At 36.8% G+C, this 20838-nt stretch overlaps 3 protein-coding genes across 4 annotated transcripts; all 3 read left to right on the top strand.

Moving 5' to 3' along the window:
- Positions 1 to 863: 863 nt before the first annotated feature.
- On the top strand, positions 864 to 3342 carry cd93 (CD93 molecule). Its single transcript, XM_065288650.2, has one exon. It carries the CDS (start codon positions 1055 to 1057, stop codon positions 2711 to 2713), a length of 1659 nt encoding a protein of 552 aa, XP_065144722.1. The 5' UTR covers positions 864 to 1054; the 3' UTR covers positions 2714 to 3342.
- Positions 3343 to 10559: 7217 nt separating this feature from the next.
- LOC135778189 (thrombomodulin) lies at positions 10560 to 12421 on the top strand. The gene has a single exon (XM_065288651.2). The coding sequence runs from the start codon at positions 10757 to 10759 to the stop codon at positions 11846 to 11848; it is 1092 nt and encodes a 363-aa protein (XP_065144723.1). The 5' UTR covers positions 10560 to 10756; the 3' UTR covers positions 11849 to 12421.
- A 1697-nt stretch (positions 12422 to 14118) lies between these two features.
- On the top strand, positions 14119 to 20603 carry susd4 (sushi domain containing 4). 2 transcript variants are annotated; one of them, XM_065288649.2, is made up of 9 exons: positions 14119 to 14374; positions 14792 to 14942; positions 15447 to 15650; positions 16056 to 16229; positions 18683 to 18871; positions 19090 to 19281; positions 19555 to 19696; positions 19779 to 20164; positions 20273 to 20603. In XM_065288649.2, exons 2-9 carry the CDS (start codon positions 14828 to 14830, stop codon positions 20308 to 20310), a joined length of 1440 nt encoding a protein of 479 aa, XP_065144721.1. In that variant the 5' UTR covers positions 14119 to 14374; positions 14792 to 14827; the 3' UTR covers positions 20311 to 20603. The 2 variants fall into 2 exon arrangements, with proteins under 2 accessions (XP_065144721.1, XP_065144720.1); XM_065288648.2 differs by lacking the exon at positions 14119 to 14374 and having other exon boundaries at positions 14451 to 14942; positions 20273 to 20602.
- Positions 20604 to 20838: the final 235 nt, after the last annotated feature.

Genomic DNA, 20838 nt, shown 5'->3' on the forward strand with positions numbered 1-20838 from the left:
GCTGCTACAAGCACACTCTGAAAGTGGCTGTGGAGGGTAGGAAACACAGCCCGCCCCTCCCCCTGCCTGCAGAATAGTGTCTGATACCAGGCACTGTTGCGCTTTTCAACCACATGGGGGAGCTGTAAGTCATTTTTACATGGAAACTACATAGTGTTGCTTTAACAGAATTACCCTTTTAAAGCCTACAGCGAATGGCCAGTTTGGACTACAGCCCTCTACTTCCTGCTTTAATGACGTCAGTATAACAGGGTTTTTTACTAAACTCAAAAGAATACATCACTCGCCAGCTGAGCTAACGGCAAGCTAAGCAGATATCGAATCACAACACACTAAGCAAGCTACACAATCAGAACTCGTTATGTCGAGAGACTTCATAGAACAAGGAAGACATCACTCACTCACTCATATTGTGCAATGTAAACATAATCAAAGCTTCAAAACACAGAAAAAATGGGACCTTTAATATTGAAGGAGTAAGGCCATTCCATAATTGAAATCAAACATCCTTATCTCATTATTGGATTATGAGACTTTATATTGGCTTTTACAGACACAGTCACATAAAGAGCTGGACAAAATGTATTGTATATCTGTGCCTGTACTGTACATGATTTTCTCATTGTTAATTGCTAATCTCGCAATGAACAATATATCCGGCCCTATAAATGTAATATTGGCTATTCAGCACTGTGGAACTTGTATATCTAAAAAGAAAAGGAAATATATGTAATGTATTATTGTTTTATTACTTAAATTAGAATCTGGGGCTAGTGACACATTAGGCGTCATGCTGCATGCATCTGGAGAACTAGTCTAAACAATAGAAGCAAGGGGAATTGTTTTTACTGACAGGAACTCTCTCTGGGAAGAGACACATTGTAGGTTAAGCACTAAACAGGATACATTAGTTTGAGCAAGTGAGCAAGTAGAACAGATTCACCAGAGTCTTGTTTGGCACGCAAGAGGCCTATACGAACCATCTCTGTTCTATTTTCTGAAATGAACTGAATATTGTGGAATCTGTTGTTTTCATACTGATGATAGCGACGGGATGATGTTTGCACTTATTTTGATGTTGTCCATTTTTGAAGCTGACGGAACCAATCGAGTGACCACAACGTGCACAGCTGAGGCTTGCCTTACGTTGCATTTGGAGGAGGAACATTTTGAAAAGGCACATCGAAACTGCACCAACAAAGGCGGCAATTTGGTCACGATGAGAAATTACAATGAATTAGCAAATGTCAAATCAGTTCTTTTAGCAGCAGGAGAACCATCTGCCCTAAACTCTAAACTTTGGATAGGACTTGCGTTGGATAAAGGACACTGTACTAAGTTTAATGAGGAGTTGCATGGCTTCAGATGGACGTCCAAGCCGGCAGATTCCAAATATTCCAGATGGAAAAAGAAACCTTCAAGAACGTGCACGGAGAAAAGGTGCGTGTCCGTTTCGTTAGTGGATGATCTGAAATGGTCGGACGGCTCGTGTAAGGATGGCGCCTTTTATATGTGCAAATTTCTTTTCAAAGGCACGTGCAAACCCATAATGTTGGACGACCTTGGTGAAGTCAATTACGAACTTCCATTTTTATCCAAACCACTTACTCAGAGTGATGGGATGGCAATGTTACCGCATGGAACATTTGCTGAAATAAGGTGCCGTGGGTCAGAGGATATTTCGCCAATTTTTTCAGTGTGTAATAACAATATGGGTTCCTTTGGCTGGACAAATTCGGACCGATTTTGCGCGCGAGATAGAAGAAGTTGCGAACACAAAAACGGAGGTTGCGATCACATTTGTTCAGAAACTTTTGGGTCAGGTATCAGTTGTGAATGTCGTGAAGGTTATTACCTGAGGGATGATAAAGTTAGTTGTGCTATCAGAGACAACTGCGAAAATTCACCGTGTAAATCAACGTGCGTATCGACACCAACTGGTTTTTCATGCGCGTGTCCGGATGGATTTCAGTTGGACGATGACAACATCAGCTGCGTTGATATCGATGAATGCCGTCAAAGTATCTGTGGTGAACACAGGTGTCACAACAGTCCGGGAAGCTATTTTTGTGAGTGTAAAACTGGTTTCAAACTTTCTGAAGGAAAATGTGAAGATGTGGACGAATGCACCGAATCAAGATGTGAACAGGGCTGTCTCAATTCACAAGGTTCATTTTCTTGTTACTGTTACGCAGGTTTCAGCTTTTCATCAGACAAAGGTGGGGCATGTAAAGATATTGATGAATGTCTAAATAGGCCGTGTGAAGACACTTGCATCAACACTTTAGGTAGTTATAAGTGCTCTTGCGCCCAAAACTTTACTTTAGCTAAAAATGGCATTAGCTGCATTCCGAATCCTACAGAGAAACCACAAAACACCCCTCTATCTCGAGAAAATTACCAAGAAACACCAATCACAAACTTGAGTCAGTTACCTAACGGGTATGGACCTACAGCACGCAGTCCACTTTCACCTAACAAAAATAGTAAAACAGACTCAGTCAAACGCAAAGAAAGTTTTCTCGCCAGTTCGTGGTTTTTGCTGTGTGTGGTGGGTTCAGCTGTTGCATTGTTTATGCTTGTTGTGATCACGTCCGTCTTTCTCATTTACCGATGGAAACGTTCAAGAAAGACCACCAAGAAAAATGCCACTGCTGATAACTATTGCTGGGTTTCATCTGGACTGGGCAATGTAGAAAAAACCCAACACTGACTTTTTTTTCGTGGACATTATCAGCATCATAAAACATGGAGGATATTATTGTTTTAGTTTAATTACTTATTTTTTGTCCTCAAAACTGAAACCTCAATGTTGTAATAATTGTAATATTTGTCAAATTAACAACAAAAAAACGAGTACAACGCTCTGAAACATTATGATAAATAAAGGTAGAGTTGACTGGAAATGTTGTAAATATTTGGTAAGTTTGTGACATGTGTTTTATATTAATTAAAATTTCTGATGACCAAATTGATTTTATATTTTGTATACCTTTTACATTTAGTACATATAAATGACCTTTGTCCGTCAAATTAAAGATGTCACTGTTATATTTGGGTTTTACATTATAATTGTATGTACAGTAAATCACAGAAACGTAGGCTGGTTTTTCAAATACTATATTTCCACAAGTTAATAGTGCATGTATGGATAAGTAGGCTTATTAATATTGAATCATTCTTAAAAGTCATTTAGACCCTTTAATTTTTTGTAACTGAATATACAAGTGATTGTAAATACAGCCTGCTTCTATATAATATAATGCCCATTCAATGTCAAAATGTTTTTTGTAAATTGTATTTCTGATCTTTATGTCATTAATAAATTATTGACAATAATTATTTCGGTTTGACCGGAAAATTCTCATTCCCAGACCAATACAACATAAATTAAAAGCGCTAAAACGATTTTGTTAAAACATTTTTGCAAATGTGCAGGTAAAATTATAATTTGAATAAATCTCAATTTTGAGTTGACGTTGTTTAATGCGTCTGTGAGGTCATAAAACAATGTACTTTTAATAATCCCATCCTGAACTTGTCAGAGTGCACTGTAAAAAATAAAATGACCATTTGTTCAGAAAACAGTTTTTTTTTAGTTACAGATAATTGGAATTGTGAATATTGTGAGTCTATGTAAAAATCCATGTTAGTCCAACAATATGTAGCAAAATGTTGTAGCAACGTCCTTAACCAAGTTATATGAACATACATTTTATAATTGAGTTGCGCGCGCATGCATCTACGGGGTTTCCTTTCTCATTATCAGCCTCGCCACGTTTTCTGGCTGCCATTTTGGACTTGGAGCAGGGAGAAACAGTTTCAGGTGAGTAATTAACGTTAATTAATTTTAAGCACTTGAAATGAAAAGCTTTTTCTTTTTACAAACAATGTATTTCATTAGTGATGCAAATATGTTTGCGCAGTGGAAGCATAGTTTTCATAAAGACTTATTGTGGCAGGTAATTATCATTTTCACTTAAAAGTTGTAATGTTGACATACTTATATTTATCTTTGAAATTTAAAATTAGATGTAAGGTTTAATATTGAAATTGAATATGAACTAGTGATTCGGAATCAATAACGCAATCCAATCAGGACCTCGAAGCAAATTATATATTAACTTTACGCGGTTATATTAGCGTACTTAATGAAAATATGGTTTAAGCAAAAAATGTCCAGAGTTAATATTGATGGCTTTTTGTTAGGCTATTGATAATGTGGTGCTATTGTAATGTTTAAGAGGAAGTGGTTGTACTCCGTATTAACGAATTTAAATATATTTTTCATAGTGTTAAACCGGATTTTTGATGTGTTTGACTTTTACTACGCTGTACGGCAATACTGATTCTAGAACAGTCTGCTGTGTATGCTCTCGCTGTACTTTGACGTCATACGCCGTTCAGTCTGCGCAGCGCTCTATGCATATTATGTATTTTCAATCTATCCGTCGTACCTGTGCCTTGTCGACATCACACGAAACCCACGTCGTAATCAACCTCTTTCCAAAGTCTGGAAAAAGCAGTTTACATTAACAACTTCGAGATGAATGCGACTATCGGACTATCACGTGGGTTTGTTGTGTGTGTGACCGAAGCGCCATTTGGAAGGCATCGTAAATTCACTGACTACGCAATAAATAAGACTACTCGCGAAAAGAAGTCGGATTTGTTCCTTCAGCTTCGTACTTAAACTTGTAAGCTCTTGTTTATGGTATGTACATGAACAATTACCAAAACTATAAATCTGCTGAATTCTGTAAACATTTCACCAATGACTGGGTATAGGATTTATTTACATTTTCACCAAACGGTAATTTTCTGTACATGTTTTTCTCTGAAGCATGCTGTGTTCCACGGTGAACACACTACAGTGCTATTTGCTATACTTGCTTAATTATCAGTATATAAAATTACTGACAATATATTTTGTCTCTGTGTATCAATGCACACTATAGTTAGCACTTTTGTAATTAGTTGTCACCAAATGACTACTTTGCCTTAAGCAGTAAACCTTAACCCATTTGGTTTCCTTGGTGAATGTAAGACAATAAAGTATAAATAAATTGGAACTAGATTATTATCATGTGAACATGATTTTAAACAGTTTGAAATTAGTTAAAAATGCTGAAGAATATTACCATATTGAGTGCAATATATTGTCAAATTAGTTTTTTTTCATGTGTTTTCAAATACGTTTGTAACTCATGCATTTTTTTCTATTTTCCAGGATTATGAAAATACTTGCCTGATGGTATGTGTAAAGGTGTTTTTTTTTAAATTGGGGAAAAAATCATTGTAATTTTTAGTTAAAGAACTTTCTCTGTCTACCTCTCACTTTACAGGCTTTACTACTGTGAGTTGTCATTTCTTTAACCGATGCCCGACTTCAGCTTTTTGAAGTGCCACAGTCTGTCGAGTCCCTTATTAGTATTCTGAAGGATAAACTGCAGTTACAAGGACAGTTCATCTTGCAATTTCAGGACCCTGATTTTGGGAATGCCCTTTGCAGCCTGACTGACATCTCGGAACAGCCCAATGAAAAAGCAGTCTTGCATATTCCCGGAACATCCATGCAACCACACAGATGCTTCACTTGAAGAACAAAAACTTTTATTGATTGATGAAACAAAAAAGGCAAGAAGCAACATGGTGATCATACGTGAAAAAATGGAATTAACTTTTTCCCTGAGGAGAAAAGAAGTGGTAGAAGATCAACCAATGGTTGTAGACTTGCAGCAGAGGTGGCCTGCACTTTTTCTCCAGGAACAGGTAATGTTTTTCTTTGTTAAAAAGGCTAATTTGAATGATTTTGTTTTATTATCCTAAATTTGTTAGAAACGTGTAAAATGTTTTTATTACTTAAAGGGTTAGTTCACCCCAAAATGATAATTTTATCAAAAATCACTTACACTTCTGATTGTCTCCAGATCACATTTTTAGATATTTTTAATTAACACTGTGAGGCTTCTGTCTGTCCGATTGACTTCAAATTGTTGAATAAAACTGCTCATTTTGTTTTTTGTGCACACAAGTGTTGTCGTTGCTTCATAATATTATTATTGAACTACTGATGGCACATGGACCTTTTTTGGCGATGCCTTTTCTTTTTTTGTGGGGTGGTAGGGAAATTGTGAAACAAACTGAAGTCAATCGGACAGACCAAAGCCTCCTGGTTATCATCAGAACACATTTTTTAGATATTTTTGAAGACAATCGGATCACTTTGTGTTTTAGAACGACAAGTGATTTAGTGATTTATTAAAAAAAATAGCATTTTGGAGTGAACTAACCCTTTAAGGCACCACATGTAATACACATTTTAACTATCTGTAAATGCCATTTCTGGTGTATTAAAGGACATTGACATTAGATTCACGCTGATTTTGCTACAAGAAGTAGTGTTTCTGCATGAATAGTATTTCAAGTTAAGACGCATGTTTTTTTTATCCGGTTTATGCTTTAAGTTTTGTTACCGTTACTACAATATGTATTTGTTATAAACAGATTGCTGAGGAATTCTTCAGAATCCCGGATAAAGACCTTCTTGATGTCTTCAGGGCAGCAATGGACCGATTTACAACAAAGCTCTTGAAAGTATACAGAGCTCGAAAAGCTGCATTTGGAGAGGATATGGAACAGCTCCTAGAAAGACTTGATGAAAGGGCAAGTTTAGTTTCATAACTTAACTGTTGTGAAGGTTTATTCACATTAGGTTGTCTGATATGAACCGTTTTCTTACTTTGGCTAATTGTTTGTTACCTTTGTATGTTTTTAAGATGACCGATATTGTTAATCACAGAAGGACTACTGCTTTGAAAGGCCTGCCTTTGTTTCTTTGAGAGGACCCAAACAAGCTGTTCAAGACATGCAAAGTAAGTAGTAAAGGCTTAAAGTTTTGAGATTTGATTATTTTTGTTCATTAGGTTTGTTTAAAAAAAGTGAATATTTACTTGTTCTAGTCTTATATTTGTGAGTCTGCAAATGTTGACTGTTTAATGACTATTAGGTCTGTGACAGTGGCAGTTTTTTTACCACTGCGGTGGTAATGCACAAATTCACCAAGGTGGTTAGGTTAGGTTAAAGGGCAAACTTTATTTTTCCCCGAAGGGAAATTTGTCTTGGGCAAAGGTGCTACAGTGTTGTTCTGAACAGACAATAAAAAAACCCAAACATTAATAATAATAATAAACAAAAATACATCCATTAATAAATCTAAAATGTTAAGTGTGTATACACGATGTTCTAATATGTTGTGTGGACATTATTTTTTGGTAGAGTTCAGCATTTTTATCGAGGCAGGAACAAATGAAAGCTTCAATCTGTTAGTTTTGCATATTGGCATTCTTGGTGCGGTGGTTATAGATTGTGTTTGTGAAATTCTTTCTCTGCTGGTGGGTGCTCGTCACAGGGTCAGGCAATGCTTAGGTTACTTAGCAACGAAAGGCGTTTTGAAGAGGGGGAAAGCGGCGCGATCATGTTTTCCGTGTGGTTTTAGACGCGACGTGAAGTAAATGTTAAGCAACTGTGCGTATGTACTTGGCCATTTCGTCGGCTGCTCGAGCCGAGCCCCAGAGGACCCAGGGGATCGCCGCATATCTGCGTGTTTATTGTAGCACTTACACTCATGAAACAACAAGTGAGAAACCTTTTTTGGGTTATAATGTTTCCGGAGGCGCTGAAAACGCGTTCTGATGGTATACTGGTAGCGCAGATTGATACTTTTTCGCAACTTTAAGTGACCAAGCCAGAACAGCCGTTTCTCAATCCAAAGGCTGCAGCCTTCGGTGGTCGCATATGCAGGCTGCATGTCATCAAGCCTGGTTTATTATTTTCAGACATTTGCAAGTCATAAGCATATTAGAACATTTGCAAGTCATAAGCATATTACAACAATGTATGATTATCAAAGAATAATAGTCAACTTTATAATTGTTAATGTTATGAAATAAGACATCTTGATGACGCATGCAGCTTGCAAATGCGACCTCCGGAGGCTACAGTCTTCGAATTGAGAAACGGCCAATATCTTGCCTCATTGTTCTGCTCCCAAGTCAGCGGGTCATCACTTATATCAGTTGTCTTTCCTTGCAAATAGAGCATTAACTCTGGGTCTGCGGGCTGTTTGCGTTAACACTAACCTTAAGACATCTCACTGGGCAAGATTATACTTTTATATTTTTTATAATTTGTGACATGCACACTTCCCGACCGTGGGTTGCACTCCACCACCGCGGTGGTTCTGTGGTAATTACAACCATCCCAGCCCTAATGACTATGACTTTTATGGTCTATTATGGATAGAATGCAACTACAAAATATCTGTTCTAATAGATTATTGTTTGTGTAACAGGACAACGAAGATGGGGCAAAAGGAGTGTCTATTGCCATTCTGTGTTTTGGAAGATGAGACCCAGGGACCATCACCAGAGGTTGTAAACATTGCTGTTGTGTTGGAGCAGGTCGTCGTTTTGAAAGATCTCCCAGATATTTCTACTGCTCTTGCATACCTTTTTGGCCTTCTGTATGCATTAAACATGTCCTATCCTCAAGCTCTTAAGTACACTTTTGACACCATTCAGAATGTTTTCATGGAGCTGGGATCTGGATGCACCAAACGTGTACTTTCTCTGAAGAACAAACTGTTGTAAAGAAAATCAGAACCGTGTTTTTGGATTCTTTTTGATGTTCATTTGTTTTAAGACCTAAAGTTCGCTTGGATACAAGGTCTGGGGATTCTTAGTTGGCATCTCTATTTCTTGTTACAGATGTCAAACTGTTCCAAATGCACCAAACGTGTGCTTTCTCTGAAGAACAAACTGTTGTAAAGAAAATCAGAACAGTGTTTTGGGATCCTTTTTGGGATTCATTTGTTAATAGACCTAAAGTGCAGCTTGGATACAACGTGATTCTTTAAGGTGACATCTATTTTGCTTGTCATAAGATGCATAAGACTGTTCTTAAAGAGTAACTAAACCCTAAACCAACTTTTTTTAGTTAATGATCTGTAAGAATGATGCTTTATTAGTGCTGCTCATTGATTTTAGTAAGTTTTTTGACATTTGGATATAAAGTGTTTCAATACTGCAATATATAGTGTAAAAACATCTGAGTGCTGCCCTCTTCAGGTTGAACGGTGGCTACTGCAGTTAAATTTTCCTATTGGATGTTGGGTTCAAAAAATTACTCGTGACGTAAACAGATTCAAGCTCACCACGCCCTTGTTACGATCTCAACACACACTTGGTACGAGCTTTAGTTCGTCATCTCTATCTCCGTTGGGATCTGCCCACTTTTCTTGCATTTTTCAAATATTGCCAGTGGGTGGAGTCACGCTCTGACCAGGGGTTTAGTTACCCTTTAAAGTGTATATAATTGTAATTTTGTATTACATCATACCATACCAGGTTAGTGGTTTCAGTAAGCATGTCTGCTCTTATAACTGGTTGTTTAAAATTGAAATTGTTAAAGGGATAGTTTATCCAAAAATGAAAACTGTCACATTTTGTCACTCTTATTTTTTTACAAATGTCTTCATTTTGAGGAACAGGAAGAAAGATGCTTTGAGGAATGTTTGTAAACAAACCGTTCATGAGCCTCATTCATTTTCATAGTAGGAAAAAATAATACTTTAGAAATGAATGGGGCTCATGATCTGTTTTTAGGGCTCATGATCTGTTTGGTTACAAACATTCCTCAAAATATCTTATGTTCATCAAATCAAATACATTTATACAGGTTTGTAACAACATGGGAGTAAGAAAATGACACAATTTTCATTTTTGGGTGAACTATCCTTTTAAATAAAACTGTACAAGTGTTTTAAATGTTGGTTTAAATGGGGTAATTTGAAAAGGTTTAGATTACAGAACATGTCAAGGCATTAAAAACACTATTGTTGGATAAAAAAAAAATCCTAAATTGATACAAGTTTTATGCTGTTACAGTTAAGTGATTGTCTGTATGCTTCGTGTATGCAAAATTTAAGTTCCTACTGAAGACGGAATCTAGACTTTTTAAAGTGCAGCTGCTGTGTCACAACTTTAAAAAAAAAGTTAAATGTTGTGAAGAGTTTGGGGTTGTGTAGCATCTTATTTCTAATTGAAATAAATTATGCTAAAAAGAATTGTTTTTGACCTGTCTTTATTTTGCCAATTGAACATTTCTCATCCACAAAACATAAAAAAGCTAATTAACTGAACAACAGCAATTGCGGTGACATAAATATCATTATTAGGAAAATTTAAAAATCAAAATTGCATAAACAAGCAAGTGTTAGTTGGCAAACATGCATAATAATTTTGCTAATTGAAAATTCTTCATCCACAGAACATAAAAAAGCTAATTAACTGAACAACAGTAATTGGTGTAAAACAAAAATCTTAATTAGGAAAATAAGAAAATCAGAATTGCAAAAACAAGCAAGTGTTAGTTGGCTGAACATCTTATTATTACTATGTGTAATTATTTAAAATACATTGAGACAACGCAAAAGTCTTAATGCATCAGGTTGACTCACTTTTTTACGTTTTCGCAGCAATTTTTTTTTTACAGTGTGGGAAATGCACTTTGGCTGTGCAGTACATTTATCAGTTCACAGTCACTGTGGAATCTTTCTCAGCGCTCAGGCGGGGTTTCCTTCCTATGTTTACCTTAATCCCCAGCATGCGCTTTCTAAGGTACAGACACGCAAAGCCTTGGACACGATATATCCTTAGATCTGCTGCTGAAGCTGTTCCCTTAGAATGAAAATAGAATGGATTTTTATAGTCCAGCAATCTTGTTTATTATGCTAATTTCGCCTTGTATGGGAACGGTAGATCGCTGTGCATGCTCCCAAAATCTTAAGATTTGTTCACGTATCCATCAAATGCCAGTGGACTTTTCAACGGCTCGTGAGATGTGCCGAGAACAAGGCGATCAGCTAATGTCTGTCCGATCGAAGGAATCAGATAAGATTGTCGGCTTCCTTCTAGATAATATGATCGGAGACTTTTGGATAGGATTGCATCTCCCAGAGGGAACGTGTTCAAGTAATACAAGTTTATTACGCGGATACGAATGGACCAGCGGTGCGCAAAGCACGGAATTTACCAACTGGGCGAGCGAAAGCATGGCCTGTTCTCCACTTTGCGTGTCCGTGTCCAGCGACAGAACATGGGTGGGTAGATCGTGCAGGGAAAAGCTGGATGGATTTTTGTGTGAGAACAATCGAAGAAATCAATGCACAGGAAGTGGGTTATCGAATGTGGTCATCCTGGACAATGCGCACTGTATGCTTTCGCCCTGTGAACATGATTGTAATCCTGTGTCTGTTGGATATACGTGTTCATGTAGTAAGGGATTCCGTATTAATGAGAAAGATCCACGCCGCTGTGACTTTCATTGCGCATCAACAGTTTGTGAGGCTTTATGTTTAAGAGATGGAACGACGTGCTGGTGCCCGGCTGGTTTTGTTAGAAGCGGACAAAACTGTGAGGATATAGACGAATGCGAATCGAATCATGGCTGTGCACATTTATGCAAAAACACGATAGGGAGTTATAAATGTACCTGCTTTGATCCATTCATCCCTGTTAACGGAACTGAATGCACTCTGACCCCTAGTGCATTTGAGGGTTTCCAAACCACTTCTACACCGGACCTTGTACGCACTACACCGTTTTCCAATTATTTAGCCCGGGGGTCACTGTCGACCCCAGGAGAGTTCGTTGGTCTGATAATATTCATAGTAGTTGCCTTTTTTGCTGTATTAGTGCTTGTGCGTTATTTGCGCAGTCGTAAAAATCCTGTGCAAGAATGCAGTCCACCGGGTAATGCCGAGTTTCAAGAAAGTGAATCTAAGTAAAATATGGCAACGTTACTGTTTTAGCCTACATTGGCTAACCCCCCCACCCCCCTCATAGAAACAAACTATTTTCCCCACAATATTTATTGTTTTTCATAGGGTGCCCCCAATGTTCTTGTACTCCTTAATTTTATAAATATTTGGAAGAACTGTATGCTATACACTGAAAAAATATTAATTTAATGTTTTTTTACATTTTTAAGGTAAGTGGTCATTTGATACATTTTGATAAATTATAGTGGTCGTTGCAATCAATTTATTTAAGCTACATTTGAACAAAAAAAATAGAGATAAAAAACAAAACCAAAAAACTTGCAACCACTTACCTTAAAAAATAGAGGTAATTGAATGAATCTTTTTTTCAGTGTTCATGAAAGATGCTGTAAAAGATTAGGCTATGCCTTGTTAATTACTATAAATATACCCACACCGTCCGTATATTTATAAGTTTATATATTTCCCGAATACACTGGCAATAAGACAAGATGATGTATTTTATGAATGGGTGTCAATGGAGAAGATTAAATTGTATTGGCATATATAAAAAAAAATATAAAGTCTATTTGCAACTTTTGGTGTGTGATTTTACAATTTACAAGCCGTTTTACTGTTATTACAATAAATCCACAAACACTTCATCCGCTCTCTGGTTAACAGCCTCAGTGCAGTCAATCAACAGTCAATAACAGATTAGGGCAGGTGCCAACCCAATGTCACGATATGTATTTATTAAAGAAAGATATTTATACAATTTTTTTTCTTTTTCCTACAGGTTTTTTTGTCAATGAGCACATGTGTCTTTTTCCTGTCTTTTTTTTTGTATTGGTTCATCAGTTTTTCCGTTTTCACCATTGTTGCTTGGGGTTGGGTTAGAAAGACTCTCTGTTAGGCCCTACATTTCAGACATCCTAACCCAAATCTAACCCCAAGCGACAATGTTTAAAAGAAAATCTAATAGCCTACATTAAATGACACAAAAAAAGTACTGGGGACGCGAAAAAGACATTTGTGCTGATTGACATGAAAGAAATGGGAAAATCGTGTCCAAGACCATGAATATAAATATAAACAAAATCCCGTGTGATAGTACTGACATAAAGTGGTTCCCCATGGTTACAAGCTATTACTTTTTTTTGCAGACAGCTGTCCAAATTACACTCCAACGCCTTAAAGGGACACTTCACCCATTTGCATTAAGCATAGTATAGTTAGAACCCCAGACATGTTTTTGAATGGTCATGCAAAATTTTCTCAGTTGCCGCTGAGACAGGAGAAATACAGATTTCAGTGTTGCACTTCCTTCTTTCAATGATGTAAAAATCATCATTTTGCATCATTGAAAGAAGGAAGTCCAATATCTTTGTTAAGGGAGTGAGACTACAAACACCCATTTTCTCTGTCAAATAGGCACCAAATTCTAAATGAATGTTAAATTTCACCTACAAATATAACACACTTTCAATAAAGATTAATGTTTCTATGGGTGAAATGCTCCTTTAATGAAACCTAACAAAAAATATTAAATGCATGACGATCACAAAACTGTCACAACTTCACCTTGGGTTAAACCCTAAGCTATTATTTAGATTTAGGACCAAAATTAGGCTAATTTTAATTTTAGGTGAACTGTTCCTTTAAATTATTAAGTAGGCTGTGTGCAAGTTTAACATTTGGCACTACTTTATAATGTTCAATAAGTCACAAGTTTCAATGGCATATTCTGTTCAATAAAAAAGGGTTTTTGGTTAAATTGTAATAATAACATGTTCAGAACTTGAACCCACAATAGTAAACTTGGCTACTTAATGCTTTAACATTATTCAGGCATTACAAGTGAATAAGCACTGTTATATTTCCCCAGAGTGTTTGGCTTACTGTTGCAGTTGTCCTGCAGGTGGCTGTCGTGCCATGGGCCTTACGAAAATGGAAATAAATCTGTGAAGTGCGGACCGGTGTTTATTCTTACTTTATAATGTGCTATAATAACTTTCATACTGTTAAACAAAACAACAGTGTTTTTAACTCTACTGTATTAAGATTTAATATACTAGGTCTGCAGTATAAATAGACAAAAGTGGCAACAGTGTTTTATTAAATACTGTTGACTTTTTCATGCTATGAGTGTAGCTTTTTTATTTTGTAATATGTATTAAAACATATTTGATTAACAACTACATAATATTGCATGGACCTCAGTAAAAGAGGGAATGCACAAAATTACACATTTGTAATATGATCACCTGAGATATATGCCTTGCTGCATTTAGCAATAGCTAAATGAGTAGCTCCTCTATAACACATTTTATAACACTCTTGGTTGGTACTTTGACGGTCAAAGTTTGACCTGTATAATAATTTATCCACACATCACGAGATAACCTACTTACAAACTCAAAACAGGTAGGGCTGAAATTGTTTTTGATTAACTTGTTTCCAGTAGAGACCGCGGTCCAGATCAGCTGAAGTAGCCTATCCACTTCTGATGCCAGAAACTACGAGGGAATTAATTGTTTTTCAATGTGCGGGGTAGGTAACCGAAAAGATACTGTATGTATGGCCAAAACAGACCGTGTTATTTTTTAAACGCAGTTTGTCCTTAGACATTTGTCTTTAAAGGGGGGCGGCATAAGGTGACCGTGACGCATTTGACGTATTTTTCATCATCATCGTACATCTGGACAGCATCATTACGTTGCGCGAACCATCTGATGTGCCGAATGCCGATGTCAGTTCAATAATGCATCATGTGTGGCGTATATGCCATACGCGCGTCCACGAAAAGACTCTTTATGTATTTACGAACTGATATGGGGATTTATTTGTCATCATGTTCCGTGCGTCGACCAGGAGATTTAAAAGGGATGAAAATCCATGATGCCGTTCCATTAGATCTAATATTTTCACGTTTTACATAGTTTTTTGGCACCGTCATTATCATTTCAGATGCACCGTGACCCGATGAATTTTATACAGTGAAACATGTTTCATCATGATGATAACGAAGGCAAGAAATCTCCTGTCTGCGGTCAGATCTCCGTTTCTATCCTCTTCCTCCTCCCCTGTCTGGTCACCGCCTTCCCGGTGAACACACTAGGTAAGACAACAGATATAGCCTACTCTTAACATATAAATATAGGAGATATGGAAGTTTAATAGCGACCTCTGTGGCACATTTTGTTTCGATAACCTGCTATGTAACGGGACTGTAATTGACCAAAGCTATTGGCCCATCAGTAGTGGCTCTGTCAAGTCATTATAGTCAATCAAAGCTGTGACATTACTACGTCAACGTTGTCTTTTGTATATTAAATAAATAACATTTGTTCATAACAAAATCTTAAAAGTTAAACCACATAAAAAAATTAAATAAAGCTCATACAAATCTTACCCCTAATACTCAGGCCCAACACCCTTGTTGTTTACAATATAATCTGTAACATCCAGTGAAACAAACACCTATCAATTTCACATGGGAAACAGGGAGTGCAACACAGAGCAAATTGTAACACCAGCAGTTCCATCAAACAGAGAATTGGCATGGGGTTACAACACTTTTGCTTTGAATGCATGATTTAGTTTCTTCTCTGTGCACTTTCAGTGGAGCAGTTTTGCAAGGACCCTGGTGTTCCTGAACATGGAGTCAGAACTCCACACATTGGTGTGTTCTTTGAAAACTCGGTTGCCAGGTACTCTTGTGTGGAAGGTTACAGCTTAAAGGGGCCAGCTAAGATTGTCTGCACGCGCTTCTATAATCGTTCGTTAGGCTGGAAACCAATCGTTAAACCTGTGTGCCTTTCAGAGGGTAAGACCATTCTGTATTATATTGTATTACATCATTATAACATATTGGGGTGGTTTCCCGGACAGGGATTAATTTAAACCAGGACTAGGTCTTAGTTTAATAAGGAAATATAACTAGTTTTAACAAGCTGCCCAGTTTTATTAAAAACATTACTTTTGTGCATTTTGAGGCAAAACAAAAGGGCACTGATGTATTTTAAGATTTTTTCAGTTTGGACAGCTCTTACATTTATTTTGGTCTAGGACTAATCCCTGTCCATAAAACCGCCCCATAGTGTTATATCTAAAATCCAAAGCATGAAGTGCATAGTTTGTTTTGTAGTAAAGTTGTTTAAAATTTCCATTATTATTATTTTTTATTATTTACTCCCTTTACTATTATTTATCAAAATGCTATCTTTTAAAGATTGTCTTCCTCCATTCATTGAGGATGCTGATGTCACAAATAAGACCTACAGACCCGGGGACAGCCTTCTTATTAGCTGCCATGATGGATTTCAAATTCGGTACCCTGACATGGAAACTATGGTATCAATCTGTCAAGCTGATGGGACATGGGATAATCAGCCAACTTGTCAAGGTATAATGCAGTAAGTTATTTTTGGTAACACATGATTGGGACATCTACAAATGTGACTGTCTATACTATATATATATATATATATATATATATATATATATATATATATACAGTATAGGCATATATATATATATATATATATATATATATATATATATATATATATATATATATATATATATAGTGTATAGGTACATTAATTATCATTTTGGGTACCAAAATGAAAATATGAAGGGTGAAAATGTATTTAATCTTGCGTGCTATTTTGGATTTTTTCAATGAGCTTAGTGCATTGCATTATGGGATTGCTTTTTCCATAGCAGATGATGTATGCTTTGCTGTCTCTGAATTTGGTCCAAACAAAGTGTCTTACGAAGCAAAATAATTCTATTTTGGGAATTAAACTGTGGAACAGATTCATGATGACCACGCCTGTGAAAACTCAGCTAAAGTCCTTTTTTTATGATTTACTGCAGCGCTATTTAAATCCCTGGAGGGCCGAGCACTGTATATTTTAGCTCCAACCCTTAACCACCTGTGATTGTTTAGTGATCATGAAGACCTTGATTAGCTTGCTCAGGTGTGTTTGATCAGGGTTGGAGAACTTGGAGCTAAACTATGCAGTGCAAGGCCCTCCAGGGTAAGATTTGAATAGCCCTGATTTACATAAACATAAAAATTCCATGGAAATATAACGGTGATATATTTTGTACTGACTAAGTAAGACCATCTCAAAGATTGAAATTAAAGTGAAATCTATAAATGAATTCAAATTTTGATGCACCTTAACTTATAATTAGATTATAAGGGCTCTATCATACACCCGGCACAAAGTGTCTTTTGCTAGTTTCAACCCGGTGCAATGATCATTTTCACATTTAGCGGCACATTGTTTAAATAGCAAATGCATTTGGCCCAATGTTGCGCCCATGGGCATTCTGGTCTGAAAACGAGGTGTGTTCAGGCGCATTGTTGGCGCATTGCTATTTTGAGGCAACTGAAATAGACTACGCCATTTGACCAACAAAAACCTGGTCTAAAGTCAATGGCACAAAATGTTTTTTGTTATTTACAGAGCGCGTTAGTAATATGCGCCTATGAAAGGGACGACAATGTGGGTTTGCTTTTCACATACATGAATGCGCAACAGGACAAAAACGCTTTTAAATATGAAAGATTTAAGGATTGAAATGTAAAAGATTATTATTGAGTCTCTTGGACATAAATGAGGACAGATTATGAGACGTTAGAAGGCGTAAAGAGCTGCTTTACCTGTAGCCTGGTAAGTAAATAAATGCTTTGCTTTAAAGAAATGCATCAGTTTTTTAAATGCTACCCTATGGATTTATTGTATATGATGACTCTTTACCTGTGGATATGATGAGATGAGAAACATTTTTAGTAATGCTTTTTAAAAATCTCATGGCGCTGTCCGAGTGCTGAAACGCTTCAGCTCTCCGCACGTTTGTAAATTCTTTATCTCTTGTTTGTATTTTTAGAGTACAAACCTTTTCTTGCATATTTGCAAATAATTTTATGAGATTACAATGATTATGTAGGATATCAATACATTTACAGCAATTAAAAGCCTGCTATTTGTACTTCTATGACTGAAACAAAGGTTTGAATCCAAAAAATTTCAATTTCAATAAAAATGAAAACAACACATGTTTTTAACATTATTCTTAAACTGATGGTCGTCTTCCTCCGCTTATTTTTTCAGTTTACAAAGTCCGTCATCTAAATAGGGATTAGACATAGCGGCAGCGCAAATGGCTTTTAAAGGGGATGAGAGATAAGACTCTCATTGGTTTATTGCTACGCCCAAAACACACCCATTACTCGTAAGGAGAAAATTAACAACCCTTTCCAACCGTGCGCTCGGCGCACAAACCATTTTTCCCGTCGTTATATTAGCAAATGGGCATCAGACACGCCCATTTAGATCGTACGCCGTGCGCTTTAGACAATGCGCTTAGATCGTTAAAATAGGGCCCTAAGACTTTAGCCTTGATTTCAGGGTCATATTTTGTGTCTGAAATGAAATTATTCTGCTAAACACATTAAGGTATTCTTAATAAATGATGGTAAGCACACAGTAGACTGTACCCATTGACTTCCATAGTTGAAATTACAAATACTATGGAAGTCAATGGTACCATCAGCTGTGTGCTTACCATCATTTATCCACATATCTTTGTTTGTGTTCAACAAAATAAAGAAACACATACAGGTTTAGAGCAACATTAGGCTGAGTAAATGATAACATAATTTTTTTGTGAACTACAGTATCCCTTTTAAATGCTCACCACACAGGCTATTAAAACATTTTGGTGGTCAAGACAAATTACTTTGATGTTCAATGCACAGAAAACCTCAATTTAAAATCACTGAGTGTTTTATGCACAACTGTTTACTGTTCCGAATTTCAGCATGGTCCTCTATATCCACAGGCTGCCTGCGCCCACTAATACCTCCACACAGTTACATGAACATCTCGGAAACTGAGTTCTCAGTGCCTGTGGGAACAGTAGTCCACTATCAGTGTTTCCCTGGTTACAAGCTGGAGGGACCTGAGCTTCTAGAATGCATGTATAACCTCATCTGGTCTGACACACCACCCCGGTGCCTTGATGTTGAGGGTGAGTTATCATAGCTTTGCTTCGAAAAAGTTTGTTTTGAGACTTTGTTCTATATACATTTTTATGACATATATTTTACAACTGACATAGCGTTTAACAGAAGGCTTTATTGTTATATAGCAGCATGTCTGTAAATTAATTCAGGGAAAAACACTAATATGAAACTTGCTAAGTTTATAAACAGGAAATGAGTTATCTATTTTCTGATGTTGCCACAGCATGTTCCTTACCCCCAATGATGGAACATGGAGATTACATGTGCCATCCACAACCATGTGACCGCTACATTCACGGCACAGTCGTAGAATACTACTGTTATCCTGGCTACTCTCTAGCGAATGACTACAAGTACATGACCTGTCAGTATGGACAGTGGTTTCCACAGATCCCATTCTACTGCATCAAAGACAGTAGGCTACTTTTACTTTTACAAAAGTAGGACAGAACTTAATGTTTCCACAAGAGAATTGAGTCAGGTGTCTGATAGGGAAGGGTTGAAAAGTAATGTAATTTACTTAATGTAATTTTATTAACTGTTCCTTTAAATTATTAAGTAGTATGTGCAAATTCAACATTTGATACTATAATGTTCATTAAGTCAAATAATCAATAGTAAACTTGGCTGCTTAACATTGACATTATTCATGCACTACCAATGAATAAGCACTGCTATATTCCCCCAGAGACAACCTGGCCTGGTTTTGAAGATTCTCTGCTTACTACATGGAAAGTGGTAGCTTGTACAGCCACTAGTGTGCTGCTAGCCCTGCTCTTGGTTATAACAGGCAAGATTTTCCACTTCAAATGCAAGTCTCAAGGTCCAAGGTACAGACAACGCTATAATTGTATCATTGTATGATGTCTGAATGAAATACACTTAACTCATTAAAATAAATGATCTTTTTAGTGAAGAGCAGGATGAGAACCGAGATCCAAACATATTGGTCGTAGATGGTGTTGCTGTACCACTTCCCACTTATGAAGAGGCTGTAAGAGGTACACATTGCCACCCCCCAAGCGATCTGTCCCCTGCTGGTCTGGGGAGCACACAGCATTCAGAAGAACAAAACCCACCTTCATATCCTGGGTACTCGGGGAGAGAAACTGGTGTGCCGGTGGACAGCGGTGAGGCTGAGACCTGTGACAGCATCTCAGACACATCGGAATATCTTCAAAGCATACAGCAATCTTCTTCCCATGCAGGTGGACTAAATAATATATCTGAGAAAACCAATGCCATCACTTCAATGGAGGAGACTGCCTCCACAAGCCCCAGCATCGACATTGCAGATGGTAAGGTTGTAAACTGCTGCCACCTAATGGTGTAAACACAAAACGTTGTAACTTAGAATAGGAATTTTGATGCTTTCACTGATGTCAATCTTTCTGGTATTTTTTCAGAAATTCCTCTTGTGGAGGATGCAGAAGAGGACTGCTGATTGTTACCCTTAACTAAAAATGAGACGCAAAATATTGTTTGTTATTTCAGCATTCATTTTTGATTTTGTTTGCAAAAACTGTCACCATCTCAAGATCTCATTAATCACACATTGGCATTTTATAAAGAGCACATCAGGGACATATAGGCAATAAAAATAATTAATAAAATAATTTTGCAATTTTTGCTCATTGTGAAACTATGCATTCCACAATGACATATTATATTCATTTTTCCTCTATACAATGCATAGCGCTCCAATATTTTAAATTATTTTTCCTGTGACTTAACTGTGCAGAATCCTGAACAGTGATCAAATGGTATGGACTGTAAGAACAATTATAAATATTTTGTAAATAAATAACATAATCTTATGAGTTTGTTGTGATCAGTTTGAAGTTCTTAGCCAAACTAGGCAAACATCATGATAAGCTAAAGATTTTAATAGTTCTATACCATTATATAAAAAGGGTTTATTTAGATTGAACAAAACTTGTTTAAATCCTCTTGTGGTCATATTTAATTGTAA

This window comes from Paramisgurnus dabryanus, chromosome 17 (genome assembly GCF_030506205.2).
Source record: "Paramisgurnus dabryanus chromosome 17, PD_genome_1.1, whole genome shotgun sequence".
Classification (NCBI taxonomy): Eukaryota; Metazoa; Chordata; class Actinopteri; order Cypriniformes; family Cobitidae; genus Paramisgurnus; species Paramisgurnus dabryanus.